Genomic DNA, 21,867 nt, shown 5'->3' on the forward strand with positions numbered 1-21,867 from the left:
TCAATTCAGCCTTTTTAAATAGCAATGTTACATGTGTGTATCTTGAGTCTTTTATCCCAAATATACAGTTGCTATGATACAGTGGTTGGCTAGTTAAAAGAAACTCCACCCAGTTTGTTATTTCCATCAATTATTTATCAATAAATGTAGTTTGGCCTCCCCAAATAGTACTTTGGATACATTAAACTTGAAAAGCTTGATAGTTAACCACCTTTTTACTTGTTCTTAGCCACCTTGTTACTTAATTTCCTCCTTTACCTTGATTTAATCGGCAATACATAAACCAAAATCACCATCAGTTTTTTTGAATAAATTGTATTATGATGCAAAAATCCAAAACTAACCCTCTAAGTTTCAACTTTTGTCATTTCAGTTTTTTAAGTTTCAGTTTTGTCATTTTAGTCCTCTTAAGTTTCAATTTTTGTCAATTCAATATTCCGTTAGGTTTTAGATAAGTGGTGCCGTTAAGTGAACCAAAATAACGCTGTTTAGGCTTTTTTTTTTTTTAATAAATTTCGTAATTAAAACAAAATCAAAAACTGTTATTAAAAGAAAATACAAAAGAAAACAATTAAGGGGAACGATGTTGTTCCCCTTCCCTTGAAAACAAAACAAAAAACCCTAATGAATGATGAATTTGTATGCCCTAATTGAGAAAATTGGGGGAAAAAGAGAGGGGGAAAGAGGAAAGTACTGAAGTTTTGTTCTCATCTCACATTGATTAACAAGGATAAACAAAAAAATGAAAAAAAAAAAATTTATATATATACATATGTATGGAGACCAATTCAAGCTTCGCGTGCTAATTTCAGACTTAACCACGGAGTAAAACTTTTTTTTTTTCAAACCTTTCCTCAACCTTTGAAAATAGCAATCAAATTCACTTTCACTTCCTCGTACCATCTTTCATTTGTCTTTCAACTTTCAAGAAAGTCCCAATTACCATGGAGTTTTTCAAGAACGCCACTCTAAGACTGAGAAGTCACTTCAACAAGTATCTAGTAGTTGAAGATGACAAAGAAAAAGTACGATATAAGGGCAAAGATGCCTCAAATAGATTGTTTTGTTCTATTGAGTATGTAGAAGAAAACAACAACCTTATCTGCTTGAAAAGCTGCCATGGCAAATACCTCAAGGCCTCAGACAAACCCTTTTTACTAGGGATAACAGGGAACAAAGAGTTACAAGCTATGCCAATATTAGAATAATTCTATCGACTGGGAGCATAGAAAAGATGGGGTTTACTTGAAATTTATAATCTCGTCTCTCCCCTTGCAGATCTCTAACTCTCTCTCTTTCCCTTCTCCTTTTCCCCCAATTTTTTACTTTCCCCTTAATTGTTTCCTTTTTTCCTTTTTTTTTTAATAACAATTTTTTATTTCGTTTTAATTACGAAATTGAAAAAAAAAAGAGCCTAAACGGCATCGTTTTGGTTCACTTAACGGCACCACTTAATGGAATACAAAATTGACAAAAATTGAAATTTAGAGGACTAAAATGACAAAAGTGGAAACTTAGAGGGTCAATTTTGCATTTTTGCCTATGATAACTTTAAAATTTGACTTCAATGTAACATGAAAAATTAGGGTTATCTTTCGAAAAATATCACTTCAAGTTTCTTACTAAAGAAAGTACATTGACAAGTTTAGTTGTATTATTATAAATAAACTAGTCGAGTTTCTACATGATGCACTGTGCATTTTGTTATTTTCCTCCAATATTTCAATAATTTTCTTCTAAAATATTGTAATATTTAGTGTTCTATTTTATAGACAAAATAGAAATACAATAAGATTGATGTACTAATTTGTTCATACTGTGTTTAAAATTTTGAAAATTGTATTATATTGTGACTGATATAGATAGACTTGATTCATGCATACTTAAAAAAAATGCAAATACCATTTTGATAAATAAAAATAAAAATATTGTTGGATAATTTTTTTTACATTCTTGATCATGTGTTATTAAATTTATTTATTTTTCTTTGTTTCCACTGTTACAAAAGAAAGAATATTTTAGCAACAATACTATATTTCTACTCAATTGTTTTCATATAAATCTTAGAAAACTAACATCAAAATTTCATTATACTTAATTAATTAATGCACCACTTAAAATAATTAATATAGAACTATATATGTATTTATCATATTAGTAATCTTTTAATATAGAAATACTACAATTTTGGTTCCATATATATATATAAATTATTTTTACATTCTTGATTGTGGGTTATTAATTTAATTTAATTTTTTTTTGTTGGACTTTGTTTCCATTGTTGCAAAAGTAATTAAATTTATGCAAGAATAACATATTTTTAATCAATTTTATTTCACATATAGATCTTAGAAAACTGATATCAAAATTTTATTATACTTAAATAATTAGTGAACCGCTTAAAATAATTAACAAAAATATTTATTTATCATATTAGTAATCTTTTTAATTACATAAAATAAATACTAAAGTGTTGGTTATATATATGTGTGTGTGTGTATGTGTGCGCGCGTGCACGTGTGTGTGGGGGTAAGAAACACAATACAAACTTAAAAGCGTATAAGTTTCTAATCAACACAATTAATTTCAAATTATTAAGGGATAAAATTCCACAATGGGAAGATCAGATTGATGATTGGAGATAGAAACAAATGAACTAAACTCTTAGATTGATAAAAATTTGTTTCCCTAGGTACACATAGAGGTTCTAAGGAGAAAATGCAAGCTCTAGCTTTTCTCTCTCTCTCTCTCTAGTTCTCCCTCCATTTTTTCTGGGTCCTCTTACGTGTTAGTGACCTCCTTCTCTTATTCTCCCCTTTTTCGCTTTCCAATTGTTCCTCCCTTAGGTGGATTTGGGGAGATATTTGTCCTATCAAACCCCTCTCCCTACCATTTCTTGGTCATGAAGGCAGACTTTTGGGGTGTTCTTGTTGTTTAGGCTAGTCATTCTGCATTTAATGGGGTTGACATTAGGTAGGAAGAGCTCATTAATGCAGCGGTGACTATTTCATTGGGTTTTGTGTCTTCTTCTACATGTTCCTTCGGAAAATAGCCGAAGCGGTATCTTCGGTAAAGCAGTTGGTAGCTTCTCGGATGGGTTGCGTTAGACTGGTTCCACGGATTACCTCAGTAACGGGGCCTAGATGGTCTTTCCTCTATTGGGTTCTAGTTATCCTGTATTTACATCTGGGCCGGGCCCATCCCATGGAGGAGGCTTTTAGGAATACTCTCCTTGGATTGCAGTCCATGGGGCAAACTTGCCCCAATTCCCCAAAATATATATATATATATATATATATAATGTCACTAAAAGAAGTTAGAAAATCTATATGGTTATGACTAATTTTTAATGAATTCACAAATATTTAATTTTTTTTATGGCTTTTGTGTTAGTTGTTGTCAAAGCGACTAAACATGAGAAAGAATTTCATATTCTAAATCAATTATTATTATTTTAGATAATTTTTAAGGAAAAATTTCAAACTTTAAATCTATTATTATTATTATAAATAAATATATTTTCTTATATAATATTTATAAAAATAATCATTTAAATTCCTCTAATATAATATAAATAATTGATGCATAGCTATATATAATTATATATGCATTTACTCCATTAACTAATTCAATGTACTAATACTATGATGTAAATGCAGTCTTTATTGAGGTATAAGTCTAAATAAAAAAAAAAATTCAAGAAATGCATCACATGGCAGAACATTGTGGTTTTTCGCATGAGGTCTTTGCTTATATATATATATATATATATATATAATTGATTGATTCATCATAGGCAACAAAATCACCCTCAAATTTCTCAATTATGTTAAAAAAGTGAGTCATCTCTTGAAAGTGGTTCTGTTCTGTTTATTGATTTTTGATAGCTTGCCTTTAGTAATGATGATATTGATTAATTATCGCCAAAACAATATTGGTATGAATATATGTGTACTCATTTATTAAAGATTATGAACTTGATTCACTTAATAATTAATATAAAGCAATCATAGCATGTCAGATTATGATATGTGGTGAAGATATCCATTAGTGATGCTAAAAACAGATTGCTCACTCATTGAATTTTGTCATTTGGCAGTTCTGTAGCAATGAAAAGGCTGATGAGATAGAAGCATTTTTTGCTAGCCGTATGCATCCTTCTTTTACTATGATTTTGAAACAAAGTATCGAGCAAATCCGACTCAAAGCGAGGTGGGTTGCCAACATAAGGCGAGAGCAATCTCTAGAAGACCTGGTCAAACAATTAGCTTCCATGAAATGCTAGTCTTCATTTTGTTTCCAAAACTATATTGTGAATGTAATGTTAAGAATAATGAACTACATACACTGTATGCTCAGCAACTTGTGTTCTACATGTAAGGAGTTATATATGAAGAAATCAACTATACCATGAACAGTTTGCAACCTGGCATCATTATCCTGAATTCAATTTAGTTTAGTCAGACCAATAGATCAACCAAATAAATATACTCTCAACTTTACTCTTCTCAGTATTCCTACTATCCACTAGCTCTCAACCGCTCTATGTGCCATAACTAGTCTTAACTCTTAACTTAATTGTTCAGACGTCAGACAATGGTTTATTAGAGGCTTTATTTGAAAATTCTGAAAGCAACATTACTTCTTCATTGTGACATATCCCCCTCAAGGTGGGTCTTGATGATTTTCAGCAAGGTACGGTTTGTAACTTCCATCTCTCTGTTTGCTTGAGGATTTAAATGGTTTTTAATTCCTAATTGCCCACAAAAGTCTTGGAATTTCTGGCTATCAAACCGTCGTATCTCGCATGCCAAGTATGAACCATTCCATTACTGCTTTCTCTTTCATGCCAAAGCTAACACACAAAAATATTGCTAAGGTCCAAAGAGAAATTCGTGTTTCTGTTCATTTTCTATCAAAAATGCCAAAGACCACAGCTTAAGTGTAGAGGTATTGTGCAAATCAGCTTCCTTCAACCATTCAAATTAGTTAGTTAGGCACGTTTTCAAACAATTTAGAAAACTAACATCTCGAGTTTTTGAAACTCGAGATCCATATTAGAACTCGAGTCTTAAAGACTCGCTTTAGATCTCGAGTCTTTAAAACTCGAGTTTCATGCAAAAAAAATTTAACCTATAGTGGCGTTTTTAAGACTTACAGTGACGTTTTAAAACCCTATAGCGACGTTTTCCTGCAAAAAATTTTTTTTATAAGTACAGGTTTAAGGAGTCCTATAGTGGCGTTTTTAAGCCCTATAGTGACGTTTTATAGACCTATAGCGGCGTTTTTTGCAATTTATGAAAATCGAGTCTCTAAAACTCGATTTTCAGCGCAATTTTTTTTCTCCAAATCGAGACTTAAAAACTCGAGTTCCATCTGGAACTCGAGTTTTAGATACTCGAGATGTTATTTTTCAAAATTTTTTTGAAATATGACAATTAACTAAATAGTTTAATATTTATTGTTATTTTAAAAAAAAATTCTTAAGTGTAAAGTTAAACACAGTCTGACAATCGTAATATACAAAACGAAATCTTATCATACATCCATGCAACTTTCTATAACAGGTGTATTTGGATTTACAAACCTCATAGAAAAACAAAAACACCAAAAATGAAGAATAACCAAGTACATTAAACTTAGTATTTACCATGTATAATCTGATTTCATGTGTCTTTCGGAACAATTCACTTTTGACAAAAGTGCGGCACATAAAGTCATTTAAAAATAAAGAATGTAAATTACATTTTGATTCCTCTATGTTTAAGGTTTCTGTCAATTTGATCTTTTATGCTTTATTATTATTATTATTATTATTATTATTTATTTATTTATTTTTAAATTTTGATTAGTAAAGTTTCTATTTACTGTCAATATCCAATTAATTGCTCATGTTATTTTTGTTAATAAATTGGAAGAAAACCATTAGGGGATTTTGTCATTATAGGGAGAAAAAAAAAATTTCAAGTACTGTCCATGACCCATGTAATTGTAGAACAACAAATTAACCTTAAGTAGGGTCTACAAAATGTATTTTAAGTGGTGTGTTCAGAATCTATTTTATCTTGGATCTAACATGCTACTTCAACATATGTATAGGTACAATGGAAATACCGAAATAGCATTTGCTGACATATATGTATATTGAGAAAGAAATATGGAATAGCAGAAATTTTTTAAAAATGAAGTAAGAAATTGAGAAGATCAAAGATTCAAAGAAAGTAATAAAGAGCAAACCTTTGAACATCCTTAAGAAAAGCATCATAGGAATAGGATCCATCGTATGCCTCATAAGTCTATTTCAAATCAATAATTTTGAACCCTAAAAGGACTTGATAACATTGAAGGAAATTGAAGAGGTATCACTAAGTGATCCTCTTATCAAACTATCAAAAACCAATTTTTTTCAACTGCTAGCAGCTACAGCCAGGTAAAGCACATTGTTTTCAGTATTGTTTCATAATCACATTAGATTCAGTGTTAACACACTTTGTTTTAACTCTTTCTATTAGGTTTCACTGCATGCCTCCGGTAACGAGAGCAAGCCCTCTGTAACCAACAATAACAAGCCTTGAGTAAGGCATAATAAGACTGCCATATAATAAGCCTTGAGTATGTCATGTGTATTAGAGGCTTCTCATGACATCGAACACATAATGTGGGGCGAAGTTATAGGATGAAACTAGAAGGACAGGCATCGCCTAATATAGACTCTCAGCAGTTATCCTAACAAATTAAAGAGACATCCGTGACAACTTATAAGGTAAGAGTGGTGATAATTACACAATATGTGTATACGAAAGATAGTATGAAATCATGATTTAAAAACTCAATTACAGTTATAGTTGTGAAATCGTGTGCAACAATAATAACTGAAATTTTCAAAACACAATTTCAATTGAAGTGTGTATAATAGTGTGTGCAACAATAATTAGCGATAATTCGCAACCATAGCTTAATGAATTCCAAAGTTAGCACATTTGCAACAATATATGAAAAATTTGTCTGGTTTTTCTTGCTATATGCTACATACAGAATGCACAAATAGCAGTGCTAGACAGTATACACAAGGGAAACAATATTATTTAACTCTCCATCGTAATTTATTACAGCACTGACATTAATGAGAACCTTTCTAACAGGTTCCAATCCTTTTGCCCACCTACCATTATTCACCTTTAACCATTTTGCAATCACCAGTTTCATGATGCATCAGATTTATTGTGTCCAAGTTCAACACAAAAACATTTTTGACACACTCCGCTGAGCCAAAGATTATCTTTGTAACCAATGCAAACAGTTGAGAATCACAAAAATGAGTGCACCAATATCTAGTGAACATTTTAGACCATATAAACTATAAAGTGTATTTAGGATCATGAAGTAGAGATCAAGCCCAGAATTTACCAAAAAATGAAAGGCATACAGACATTGTGTATATTAAAAACAATACGGAAGAATGGAAGAAAGTGTTTATAAATATCAGGAAATAAAAAAAAAAAACAGTTGAGAAAGAAAAAATGTGAAGAGACCAAATAATTAACTTTCTGTTTTTGGTCATCAAGCACATTTAGTCATGCAAGTTCAACCTAATCAAAGCCATGGCTATCATTCATTTTCAAATTCACAATTCCAACTTAACAGTCAATACTTTTATGGATTTGGTTAATGGTTTCACTGAGTATTTGATAATAGACAATTTTAGAAAAGTTTTAATACCAATTTTATGGAAAATATAAAAAGTTGTAAAAAAAAAAATTAGTTACTTTTTTCTTTTCCTATAAAAAGTTTTTAAAATATTATTTAAATTAATACCCTTACTACATTTTGATAACTTATCCCTACTTTTATTATAACAAGGTAATAAATAAATTTCTTTAATATTCTTCTATTGTGTGTAATTAAAAATTGATATATTTTTCTATAAAGTTTATGTAGTAAAATGTATAGTAAACTACCTCACTCATTTTTTTTTTTCTTTTTCTGATAAGTACCCTCGCTCAATTTGAATTTACTTCTTGTTCATGAATCTCAGTCCCATGTACTTGGTTCAAGTTCCTTCTAAATATCTTGGCCTATGTTTTAAATTGAGGGGTAGAAGGGTTGTTGACTTCAATTTTCTAGTGGAAAAACTCAAATCTAAACTCCAAGGGTGGAAGGCAAGACTGCTCTCACAAGCTGGTCGAGCCACCCTTATAAACTCTGTGCTTCATTCCTTACCCTTATACACCTTTTCTTGCTTTCGGGTTCCTGAGAGTATTTGCAATTAGATGGATGCTATAACAAGGAACTTTTGGTGGGGTCATGACCAAGGGGTTAGAAAAATGCATTTTATTAATTGGAATAGGATTTGCCAACCTAGGAGCACAGGTGGTCTTGGTTTTAAGAAATTCAGTTTGATGAATCATGCAATGTTGGCAAAGCAATTTTGGAGGATCCAACATAACCCCCATTCCCTTGTTGCTAAAACTTTTAAGTCTAAGTATTTTCCTAGGTCCTCAATTCTTGACTGTACTCCCAAGCCTGATCAGTCATGGTGTTGGAGAAATATCATTAAGCACGAAAATCAGAGACTTAGAGAGGGCAGATGGTGGGTGGGTAATGGATCTAACATTCCTTTAAATCACCCTGCTTGGCACTCAACACAGAATTTACACAACCCAAACCTCACTTCAGGCACTGTGGCAGACTTGATTGATCAAACCTCTTGCACTTGGAAATCAGATCTAGTCAAGGCCCTATATCCATTTCCTTTGTGCAAGGATATTCTAGGAATTCCCTTATCAAAAACAGGGGTGGTAGCTGACCAACTTATGTGGAAATACTCAAATTCAGGGGATTACAATGTCAAAAAAGCTTACCAGGTTCTGCTGCAAGATACCAACCATCAATCCCCTACTAATCACTTACATTTCTCTCCCCCACCCCTCCCCACCCTGCTGTGTGGAACGTTCTTTGGAAGGTTAAGGTGCCCTTAAAAATATGCAATTGTATTTGGAGACTTCTTCATGATAGCCTACCAACCTTCCATACTCTAAAAAGTAGAGGACTTACTAATGTTGGTCTGTGCCCTCTGTGTGATTCAGATGATGAGTCTGCCACTCATCTTTTCTTACATTGCCCTTTCTCTAGAGCTTGCTAGTATGGCTCCCAATTAGCTATTAAGTCCTCTGAGGTTGTAGCTGTGTCTGTTCAGCAGTGGGTTAGCAAAACCATTCTTGAGCATAAGCACATGGAAGAAGAGAATATGAAATATTTGCAGTTATTCTTTACTATCATCTGGTCTATTTGGCACCACAGGAACAAAGTAGTGCCTGAGGGTTTAAAACCTGACCCATTGAATGTCATTATGACCTCTCAGTCTCTATTTTGCAGGTATCAGGAGGCCTTTGCTCTTTCTAATTGTACCAATGGAAGGAGTGGTGGCTCAAGAGTTCAAGTCCACGGCTGGGTGGTCATTGGGAGCTCATAATCAGGATTGCTAGAGTCAGACAGAAAAGGGTCAAGAGGAGTGCCTATGCTTATGAGGCCCTAAACAGTTAAGGAACCATTGTCTTCAGTGGATGTCATAGTAGTGCAGCTGACTCAGCCTATGGTGCTTTGGTGGAGGCTATGGTGGATGCTGCAATGCAAGCCAGGAGGTGTGGGTTTAGCCAACTTTTGTTCATGAGCAGCAGCAAGAGGCTGGTCTATCAGTTCAGCAGGACTAGTATTCCAAATTGGATGGAGAAGACTACTTTTGCAGATCTGTCTTCTTTGAAACAGCTTGGTGTAGGCTTTAAGTACCTTTTTGTGCCTTCTGTTGTACTTAATAGTGTCTATTCTATGGCTGTTTTGGCTACTAAATCTCCTATGCACTATAATTGGGCTATGCCACCAAGTGTATAATTGGCCCTTTTAGCTGACTATCTTATTATTTTTTAGTATAAAAATAAACAACAAATTTGTGATGAAGAGGCTTATGAGCCAAAAAAAAAAAAAAAAAAATGACTAACCTTGAATTGGCAAACTTCCCATAATAGATAACATTAAGACATGCAAAATAACATGAAAAGCGTTTAACTTAATTTAAGAAAAAAAAAAAAAAAAAGATAACTAAAAATTTGACTGATGTCAGTCCAATAACATACTCCTGATAAATAAAACTTTAAAATACTTTTTTTGTTTTGTTTTTAAAAAAATGATTATTATGGGAGTTGGAACCATCGAAGTTGGATCACGATTTTCATGTCTTCTTTGATGGTAAATACAACTTGGAGTTGGAACCATCATTGACAAAAGTGTGGGCCATTGAAAGCCCTGAATCTTCTTCTCCATTGTTGAAAGCCATGGGATCTATCTCTTCCATTTTCCTCAAAGCCCCTGAATTTCAAAAAAAGAAAAGAAAAAGAAAAAGAAAACAGAAAACACACAAAACTTGTTTGTTTAATTTTCTTTGGTTTTCCAAACTGAGAGAGTGAATAATAAAAAAAGTAGGTACCTGGACATGAGTGTTGTAGTTGGACGATGAGTAATTCTTAGATACTTCCGGAGCATAGAAAAATATACGTATTCCCTCCTCTTATATTTATGGTGAGTCTACTCATTAAATTCATGATGGAGTCTACCATAAATATAAAAAGATAGAGCATCATTTCACTTTGCATCGAAAGTACCTAAGAATTTTCCTTGGACGAGAGCTCCGTATCTAGAGTCGGAATCGGATTTGAAGCCATTTGAAGTGGGACAGGTAGTGTTTTTGGGGACGTTTGGCATAGGATGGTTAATGTTGAAAGTCCAGTGATCCATATCAGAGCCATAACTATGCCTAGCACTTGGACTCGGCAAGTGAAAAACGTCAGATTTTTCATTTTTGGGAACAACAGATGCACTCTACACGGACCCCCCACCTTATTGGATGGTTATTAACCCTATCCTTCATTTCACATATTACCTCAACGTAATTTAGTTCAGATGGGTTTGACTTATTCAATTGGTACTGCAATTTCTTATTAGATAAAGAAAATATCCATAGATGGTCAGAGAATTCATATGTAGGAGTTGAAAGAAGGTTCTCTTTTTCACAACCATTGATGGAAAGGTAAACGATACAAGAAGACATCCGTGGATATTTCACCGGTCCAAAAGCAAAACAGACATAAAATTTTTTTGGAAATTTGTGACCAACCCAAAATGATATGACATTTCCATCACTTTCATGGTTTAAGTTTAACCACTTTGGAATCTCAGTTCCTGGTAGTCTAATTATAAATTTATCATCTTTAGGTTTAGGCAAAAGCGAGCGATTATTTGGTAAAATCCTTAAAATTTCTCCAATCTGCATGCAATTAGCAAATTCAACAAAAATTGAATTAGGGAAGAAACTAACAAAAAATTGTTTCTTTATTATAACTTTAAAAAAGAGAGACAAACCTGATTCAAAATCTGCTTGATGATTGTCGATTCAATGAATAGCTATTTGTTACATCCACAAATTTTACAGATTGTGGAAGCCTTGGAATTTCTCGAAGTTGCTTGCAATGTCCTATATAAAGGAACTCTAATGTATTAAATCTGCTAAGGCTGTTGGGGATGCTAACAATATTAGTTTCACATAGATCTAGAGATTTCAATACAGGGAAGTACTCGGGTTTCATCAAAAAGTCTAATTCAATTATATTTTTATTGCCCCTGAAACTCAAGAAATCCAACATAAAAAACCCATATTTGGAAAAGCCATCCAAAAAATGGAATGTCTGTCTCAATCTGGCAGTGGGAATAGACAGTTCACTAAGAAGTTGTAATTTATAGATGTCATCTGGAAGATACCTAAGGTTTTGGCAATCATGCAAGTCTAAGCTGTGAAGCCCAGTAAGATACTTGATTGATGAAGGCAACTCTCGAATACCACTATGACGTAAATACAAAGTCCTTAAACATTTCATTTCTGGATGAATATTAGGAAACTTCTCAAGCCTTAAGCAATCTATAAGAACAAAATCCACAAGAGATTTCAACCTGAGGGTGTTTGGAAGAATTTGAAGTTTTTCACAACCTTGGAGATCCCATATCTGAAGCTTATCAAGAAATCCAATCGACTCATGAACCTTAACTAAATTTTGACAAAAGGAAAGATCCAATTCTTCTAGGCTTGGGATACACAATTCAGGTAATTTTGTGATGGACTCACACCTGTTGAGATTGATATATTTTAAATATTTTAGCTGGATTCCCTGTTGAAGAAAAAAAAAATAAAAAACAAAATTTATTTTCAACCAATATTCAAATAAAATTTATAAATACTAATACTCATACCAATTTGAACGTTGTCTCCAATCAAATAAGACTACGTGGCATCTCAAGTGCAACTATTTGTTGAGGATAATATTTGCATGGCAAGGAAAATGGAAATTCAGGCCATTGAAGCAACCTTAACCCATTGGGAAGATATTTGAGTTCTTCACAAATTTGTACATTATGAACTATAAGAAATTTGAGATTTTTCATATTTTCAAAAGCTTCAGCTTCAATAGGCATCATTATTAGTTGAGGCGAGTAGCACAAGATGCCTCGAATTTTACTTGATCCCTAGTTGGACAAAGCATTAGTTACACTAAATAATAGAAGTATAAATTTTTTTAAAAATTAAACAAATGATACAAATAAACTTCAATTTTCTTCAATATTTTTTTAAAAATCAATGGAAAAAACTCATTTGGAAAAAAAGAGATGAAAAGAGCTTATACCATATTTGTAGTTAGTATTTCATGAGCATCCTTAAAACACCATGTAAGGCCACGATTATTAACGACCCAAGAATGACATTGGGCTTGTACGTAAAGGGCCAAAACAATATAATTTGTAGAGTGTGGGTTTGAAAGGCTTGACTTTGGTCACTAGACAGTAGTCTAGTCGTGGTTTTTATGGAAGTTTATATGAGGGTGGACCTGGCGTGGCTGACAAAACCTTCTTTCGGTGTGACTTGTGGGGATTTTGTCCTCGGACTCCGTCCGAGGAGCTTAGTGTTCTTCCCATTCTCCCTCTTTTAGGACTTATTCCTTTGGGGGGGGGGGATCCCCATCCTCCTTGGTTCTTCTTCCCTTATATACTAGTAGTTACTTTCCTTTCAATGTCCACGTGAAAGTTTCACATTCTGGGATGGAGACTTGTCCTATCAGCCCATACCTAGAGTGGTTGGGAGTAGACGTAAAAGTTGAGTAGCATGGTGAAGAGCATGGGCCTGTCAGACGCAAAGTTCTTTATTATAGTATTGACATCTTTTTCACTTGTCCTGCCCCTGCACTGAGCTCGCCTTTTCCTTTAGGCGTTCGGTGGGGTGCCGAGCATAAGATCATCCTCGGCCAGATCTTTAGCTCCTTTTTTGGATATTTATTATGCGTCCTTCGCAATTGCTCTCCTCGGCTTAGGCTTTGGGCCTTAATGTAAAGTGGGCTAGGGTCGCAGATTTTCTGGCCCCATAATAGCCCCTCAAAATCCTGCGGCCCGACCTCTTTGTTGGGGAGGAGGATATTGATGACGTCGGACCTACATCATGGCTTGCCCCGCTCTTATCCTTCATTAATATTAGTGTCTCTTCATCTGCCTGGGAGCTGCGCCGAATTACGAGACATTCCTCGAGATTTATTCACGATGTGCTCCTGCCGCTTCGTTGTTCGAGCTGCGTCTTTAATATGTCTCCTTTACGAGGCTACCCAAATCCTATGGTTGCAGACGATGTTGGGAGTTGAGTAAAAACGGTCTGGTCTATAGCATTTCTTGGAAATCTGCGTAGATTAAATGCGGCCAACTTGCCCTCTATATAAGAAGCAGGATAGGAGGCTATTCCCTTTACGTACAATCCCTTCACCCTTTTCAAATTCCTAATCCTTCAGCTGCGCTTAAGGTTTTCATTGCCAGTGCAATTAAACCTTAGAGTGATGTTTGAGGCACGAATGGGGATGAAGGAACCACACCCGCTCTAGAAGCATTGGGTCCTTCCGAGACTTAAGATGGCGTGGTCGGGGTAGGGAAGACAGAGACTCAAGACAGCCTTCCGCTTTCACAAGGTGGGAGCGGTTCTTCTACCTCTTTCAGCCAAAATCCGAAGCAGGTGCTGGTCGCGTCAGATTTTTGGTGCGACAGTAGTGGGATTTCTCATTGTCAGCACCATCCGTTCTATCGTGAGCGCTGCTAATATGACATCTTCGTGTTAGGAGTCAGGGTTGATGTGGGGATTAAGTATCCCTGCTTTTTCCTCTCTTCCTTCACTGGTGTCTCTTTCTGCCTCCCCTTCTTCTTCTTTCCCATCACCGGGGCCATCCTGGTGTTTCTACTTCTTCTTCTTCTGTTTCTTCTTCTTCTGCTTCTGTTTCTTCTTCTTCTGTTTCTTCGCCCTCTGCTTCTTATTCTCTCCCTTGTATCTTTTCTTTTGCTTATGCAGTTAGCTTTTAGTATAGGCTTACTTAAGCTCCTTCATTGTACGTTGTGCGTTGTACTATTTCTTTGTCTTAATAAAAGATGATTCTGTTTCATTCCAAATATTTTTCTTTTCTGCAGTAATTACTTTGTGAATGGATGTATTGCATGTGTATTTTTCTTTAACGATACTCAGGGCAGAAAAACTTTGTAACAAAAAGCTATTATTTTGAACTTATTGAGACTATCAAGCGTAATAATATTAACCTACAGTAGATTAAACTTACGAGACTAAACGAGGTAACAGCTGAGTGCCCTATAATGCGTGTAAGGCAGTCATCCGAGAATGATTAACCCAAAATAAACCACCCGAGAGAGTTGCCGAGTGGTGAGGGACTTTGGCCGCGTTGTTGATAACACCTGGCCTTAATCGTTTCATGGCCTTTGATCCGAGGACTGAGGTATGGTTATACTGGGCCCAAACACTTATTCGCACTAGTTCCCTTAGAATTGAAGATCCGAGGATAGACCGGGAATTCCATTCGGTTTAGGACTTAACCTCTCCATGGGATGGAGTCTCGGGTTGTGCCCAAAACTTGTAATTTCTCTTAAGTAGTTGGTTTCCCCATAGGCTTGAGTCCGAGGACCATACAAGGCCTTGGTTCTGTCCAAAACTTGTAGTTTTTCTTTTAAGTAGTTGGTTTCCTCATAGGCTTGAGTCCGAGGATCATACAAGGCCTTGGTTCTGTCCAAAACTTGTAGCTTTTCTTTTAAGTAGTTGGTTTCCCCATAGGCTTGAGTCCGAGGACCATACAAGACCTTGGTTCTGTCCAAAACTTGTAGTTTTTCTTTTAAGTAGTTGGTTTCCCCATAGGCTTGAGTCCGAGGACCATACAAGGCCTTGGTTCTGTCCAAAACTTGTAACTTTTCTTTTAAGTAGTTGGTTTCCCCATAGGCTTGAGTCCGAGGACCATACAAGGCCTTGGTTCTGTCCAAAACTTGTAGTTTTTCTTTTAAGTAGTTGGTTTCCCCATAGGCTTGAGTCCGAGGACCATACAAGGCCTTGGTTCTGTCCAAAACTTGTAACTTTTCTTTTAAGTAGTTGGTTTCCCCATAGGCTTGAGTCCGAGGACCATACAAGGCCTTGGTTCTGTCCAAAACTTGTAACTTTTCTTTTAAGTAGTTGGTTTCCCCATAGGCTTGAGTTCGAGGGCCATACAAGGCCTTGGTTCTATCCAAAACTTGTAGTTTTTCTTTTAAGTAGTTGGTTTCCCCATAGGCTTGAGTCCGAGGACCATACAAGGCCTTGGTTCTGTCCAAAACTTGTAGTTTTTCTTTTAAGTAGTTGATTTCCCTATAGGCTTGAGTCCGAGGACCATACAAGGCCTTGGTTCTGTCCAAAACTTGTAACTTTTCTTTTAAGTAGTTGGTTTCCCCATAGGCTTGAGTCCGAGGACCATACAAGGCCTTGATTCTGTCCAAAACTTGTAGTTTTTCTTTTAAGTAGTTGGTTTCTCCATAGGCTTGAGTCCGAGGACCATACAAGGCCTTAGTTCTGTCCAAAACTTGTAGTTTTTCTTTTAAGTAGTTGGTTTCCCCATAGGCTTGAGTCCGAGGATCATACAAGGCCTTGGTTCCGTCCAAAACTTGTAGTTTTTCTTTTAAGTAGTTGGTTTCCCCATAGGCTTGAGTCCGAGGACCATACAAGGCCTTGGTTCTGTCCAAAACTTGTAGTTTTTCTTTTAAGTAGTTGGTTTCTCCATAGGCTTGAGTCCGAGGAACATACAAGGTCTTGGTTCTATTCAAAACTTGTAACTTTTCTTTTAAGTAGTTAGTTTCCCCATAGGCTTGAGTCCGAGGACCATACAAGGCCTTGGTTCTGTCCAAAACTTGTAACTTTTCTTTTAAGTAGTTGGTTTCCCCATAGGCTTGAGTCCGAGGACCATACAAGGCCTTGGTTCTGTCCAAAACTTGTAACTTTTCTTTTAAGTAGTTGGTTTCCCCATAGGCTTGAGTCCGAGGACCATACAAGGCCTTGGTTCTGTCCAAAACTTGTAGTTTTTCTTTTAAGTAGTTGGTTTCCCCATAGGCTTGAGTCCGAGGACCATACAAGGCCTTGGTTCTGTCCAAAACTTGTAGTTTTTCTTTTAAGTAGTTGGTTTCCCCATAGGCTTGAGTCCGAGGACCATACAAGGCCTTGGTTCTGTCCAAAACTTGTAACTTTTCTTTTAAGTAGTTGGTTTTCCCATAGGCTTGAGTTCGAGGACCATACAAGGCCTTGGTTCTGTCCAAAACTTGTAGTTTTTCTTTTAAGTAGTTGGTTTCCCCATAGGCTTGAGTCCGAGGACCATACAAGGCCTTGGTTCTGTCCAAAACTTGTAGTTTTTCTTTTAAGTAGTTGGTTTCCCCATAGGCTTGAGTTCGAGAACCATACAAGGCCTTGGTTCTGTCCAAAACTTGTAGTTTTTCTTTTATATTATTTTTTATTTTCGAGGATTAGCCCCTCGACCAAGGTATGGGGCGTTAACTTGATGTTGGAAGCCCTTAGAGCTGCCCGTGCCATTGACACTGCGGGGTGTAGCCCCTAGCAGAAATTTATGTCAGGGTAACAACAGCGTGTTACTGGAAATGGAGGAGCTTTCGCAGACCCTTGTTTGACAGAGGCTTGATTCTGCCACCACCTGTGCCAACGCGCAAGCCTTCCCATAGACGGCGCTAATTGTAAGGCCACGATTATTAACGACCCAAGAATGACATTGGGCTCGTATGTAAAGGGCCCGAACAATATATTTTGTAGAGTGTGAGCTTGAAAGGCTTGACTTTGGTCACTGGACAACAGTCTAGTTGTGGTTTTTATGGAAGTTTATATGAGGGTGGACCTGGCGTGGCTGACAAAACCTTCTTTCGGTGTGACCTGTGAGCTTAGTGTTCTTCCCATTCTCCCTCTTTTAGGACTTATTCCTCTGGGGGGGGGGGGATCCCCATCCTCCTTGGTTCTTCTTCCCTTATATACTAGTAGTTACTTTCCTTTCAATGTCCATATGTAAGTTTCACATTCTGGGACGGAGACTTGTCCTATCAGCCCATACCTAGAGTGGTTGGGAGTAGACGTAAAAGTTGAGTAGCATGGTGAAGAGCATGGGCCTGTCAGACGCAGAGTTCTTTATTACAGTATTGGCAGTTTTTTCACTTGTCCTGCCCCTGCACTGAGCTCGCCTTTTCCTTTAGGCGTTCGGTGGGGTGTCGAGCATAAGATCGTCCTCGGCCAGATCTTTAGCTCCTTTTTTGGATATTCATTATGCGTCCTTCGCAATTGCTCTCCTCGGCTTAGGCTTTGGGCCTTAATGTAAAGTGGGCCAGGGTCACAGATTTTCTGGCCCCACACACCATATCCTGCTATGTTTTCCTAGCTCTTCTAATTCTTGTTGAACAATTTCTCTCCCCATTTGTTGAAGCAAGTCATGCATCCACAATTTGCCAGATTGACCAACCGTTATGAGACACTTATCAATAAATTTTCCAATTCCATAATTTGGATATAATTTGCAAGCATCTAATATATTAACTACATAACTCCTATCGAATCCCTTGAAGAAACATGCAATATCCAGAAAAATATCCTTTTCGGTCTTTTCAAGTCCATCATAGCTTATTTTGAGCTTTTCTTGAATTTTTTTGTGAGGGATGTTTTTATACTTTTCTAGTGCACTTTTCCATTCACGTATACTTTTTCCACACAAATCAGAACCTATTATTTTAAGAGCTAATGGAAGACCATTGGCATAATGTATGATTTGCTCTACAACTTTTGAATAATCTTGCTTAGGTTCAATTTTTGGGAAGGCATGTAGGTTGAAGAGTTCACGAGATTCAGATTGATTTAATTCCTTAAGCTCATAAATTGGATGATTTTTTCCAAGAGTATTTAGCACTTGTTTGTCTCTTGTTGTTATAATGACTCTACTTCCTAAAGCAAACCAATCACATTCTCCAAGCAAATTTACCATCACTTCTGACTCATCCACATTGTCAATAATTAAAAGAAGTCTTGTACAACAAAGCCTTTCTTTTATCATAATAATTCCTCTAGGTACATTGTCTACCTTTACAAATGTACCCCGTGAGATCTTAGAAAGAAGCATCTCTTGTAGTTTGATTATGTCATCATTTGTTCTTGATTTTTCTCTGATATCCTCTAGAAAGCAACACAATTCAAAATACTTAGTGATTCTGTTATAAATAGCTTTTGCAATTGTAGTCTTACCTACTCCTCCAAGACCATGAATCCCTACCATGCGAACATCATTTGACTTCATATCTAAAAGCAACTCTATAGCATCCGCACGAGAATCTATTCCAACTGGGTGTTTAGTAACAAATAACTGAGTGCGATTCAATTTAGTAATTGATATCTCTTTAATAATTCTCTGGATGAATTGAGTTTCAGATTCAATACAATTGTCACACACAAAGCATAAGAAACATATAATAATTTAGACAAATTGAAAATATACATAGATGGGTCATTCATGTAAAAAGAGTTCAAAAGTTTAATTTGAAGTTATTGTGGGTTGGAATAGTAAGTTCATCAATTGGGTAGTGCCCAGTGTCAAGGATCTTGTATTGGATTTGTAACTTCTATTCAAATAGCGAATTGCCCTATTTGGGTTGGGTTGCCCTTGTAATCTTCTTCTTCTTTTCTTTTCATTTTTGTTTTTCACTTCCTCTCCATATCGTTGTGTTATTTGTTTTTTAATTTTATTGCTTGCTTTATTGACTTGTGACTTGCTGGTTTCATTGATTAAATCATTAAAATTGGGTTGGTATAATTGGGAATTAATTCACAAATGATTTGCATTTTAACTTTGGGAATTAATCCATCCCCAAGACTATTTTACAATTGAATTTCATGGGTGAGTAGATTTTTTTTTTTGGGTGAGCTACAATAGATTCTCAATTAAAAGAGTTAAATAATCATTTTAGTGAGCATGCAATGAAGTTTCTTTGAATGTCATTATGGAATAGATATTTTTTCAGCTACAATAGATTAACAATTAAAAGAATTAGGTTTTATTGAGCATACAATGAAGTTGATTATTCTTAACTTGGCATTACTTCTTCAAGAGATCAATGATTTATTTAGAATTGATGATATTTTTTTTGTTGAGAGAACAATTACTTACAAGATTTTACATATCATGAAAACTGTTATTATAAATAGAAGTTTATCATTATGGACATATTGTAGTTTAGCACTCAATAGTTTATCAATTTGTTTTTAGAGTTTTTTGTTCTTGTACTTACTTATCTAAGATTTATTGTAACTACAAAATGAGGACTTTTTGCCTTAATATAGTGAAGATTAAGCTCACAACAAAATGAGAAGACCATTATCTAACACTCTTTGATCTTGTATATTGAAAGAGAAATTGCTATTAAATTTGGTACAAATTAATTACTGATTAGTTTTGAGAATAAAAAGAAGATCAAACGCTATTTTGATAGATCATATACAATTGAGTTGAAATATATTTTAAAAAAAATTTCCTTTGTTTTTGTTTATATTTTATTAATGCTAAATAAATACTATTATATTTTTTTTTACATATTAATGTAGTTTTCAGCTTTATTATATTTTTTATGTGAATTTCTTTTAGGATAAAGTTTGGCTACAAACGTAATTGTAATCTAAGATCACAACTTTACTCAATATCATTTTACTGGATGTGAATTTTGACAAATCCACCATTAGATTACATTTTCTTTGTATATCTTCCATGCTTACAAAATTTCAAAAAGATTAAAGATCAACAGCTATTTCATCAGCTAATTGTTTAAATTGTAAGTTTTTGTAATCTAAAATTATGCATAAAAAATAAGTTTATGAATCGTATATTAAATAATATCTGATTGACACAAAATTTGATATGTGTTAAGAGCATAAATATCATGTAATCTAACAGTTAGATTTTGAAAACATGTAGCCATATTAGGGGTGGAGCTAGAAATTTTTGTTTGGGAGGGGGGGTGATTTGTGTTACTATACAAATGTCTATACACATATGCAAACACATACATCTATACACACACATAAGTTAATATAGTGAAATCCTTAAAGTTAAAATGTTTCATAGAATTAAATTCATATTTCACTATCTTCTATAGTGAAATCCTTAAAATTTTTATTTCCAATATAAGTTACCAAATTGTCTACTATTGTGAGTAAAAAATTTCAATTGAATTAATGAAGTTTTCAAAGACATGAATGATCCAAAACTTTAAGAGAAACAAGTACACATTTTACAATAAAAAAAAAAAAAGAATTTGAGTAACAATACATTCTCTATAACTACTAGACCAATTGATAATTTTTTTAAGAACATTGTTAGACTAACTCAAATATCTGAGGGGACAAGGGCCATTTTTGGGGGGCTAATTATTAAAATATTAAATATATCTATATACTACAATGATATTTTCACAACCAAGTTTGTAGTTAAATTTTCTCCCTTGTTTTATTCTTGATTGGGGCTTGCCAAAGATGAATCCTAATTAAAGTTTGTAACTCTTTTTTGACTCTTTGTAGCTCATAAAAGCACAAAAGCATATTAATAGTTGTAATTGGTAAAATTATATGGCGTTAATTTTTTTTTTTAATTTTTTATTAAATTTCTGCAATCGACTTTCATAACTTAACTACCTCAGTTGTAGAAGACTTTGAAAAACAAGAAATTATTAGGTTCACTAAGAGGACTATTGACGTGGTCCTCCCAACCATTGAGACAATGCCATCTATACAAATGCATGAGTGAGCTTTCTAATCAGCATAAGGAATAAAAAATAAAAATTACCAAGTGATGTCACATTTGCATAAATAACTGCATTTTATTAGTTGGGAGGTCAGGAGGACCACGTCAACAATTCTCCTGGTGAACCTAATAATTTCTCCTAAAAAACACGATTCTTTCATAATTAATTTAGTGAAAGCATTTAATAGCATAACAAAACTATTAAACTCTATAACTTAGAGAAGAACAGTGAATAGTTACATACCCCTCTTTGTAATGAAACCTAGACAAGCTAGTTGCTTTAGTCAAAGCTGTTCTCCACCTCTGAACTTTCTCCATATTATCATTTAAATTTTCTTCATGTTGAGTTAGCGCTACTCCAAACTTTTCCTTTTGTTTACGTATTTCTAATGGATCCACTTTGTAAAATACAGGTAGGACCAATTGTCCATTATTCCTACACTCAAGAATCTTTACAAGTTCATTTAAGCACCAACTGGAAGATGCATAATTTTCAGAGAACACAACAATCGAAATCATTCATAATTCAATAGCTTTAAAAAGTTCCATTGAAATTTCTTTTCCTCTCTGAAGGTCATTATCAATAAAGGTGTTTGATGGAACACAAATCCGTCAGTGAGTGAGCAGATGGAATCACTCGTGGAATGTGAAGGTTTGCTTGATG

The 21,867-nt window shown here is 34.8% G+C and overlaps 1 protein-coding gene across 6 annotated transcripts in view; it reads left to right on the top strand.

Moving 5' to 3' along the window:
- Positions 1 to 21,867, top strand: part of LOC126725013 (aminopeptidase M1-like) — a 104,223-nt gene that overhangs the window by 8,082 nt on the left and 74,274 nt on the right. For 3 of the 6 annotated variants that reach the window (XM_050429486.1, XM_050429491.1, XM_050429487.1), the window contains one exon: positions 4,100 to 4,435. The exons of the other annotated variants lie outside the window; for them this stretch is intronic. In XM_050429486.1, coding sequence (XP_050285443.1) covers positions 4,100 to 4,285 — 186 coding nt within the window. In that variant the 3' untranslated portion in view covers positions 4,286 to 4,435. Of the gene's footprint in view, positions 1 to 4,099; positions 4,436 to 21,867 lie in introns of those variants that run through there. 6 annotated transcript variants of the gene reach the window in all.

This window comes from Quercus robur, chromosome 5 (genome assembly GCF_932294415.1).
Source record: "Quercus robur chromosome 5, dhQueRobu3.1, whole genome shotgun sequence".
NCBI lineage: Eukaryota > Viridiplantae > Streptophyta > Magnoliopsida > Fagales > Fagaceae > Quercus > Quercus robur.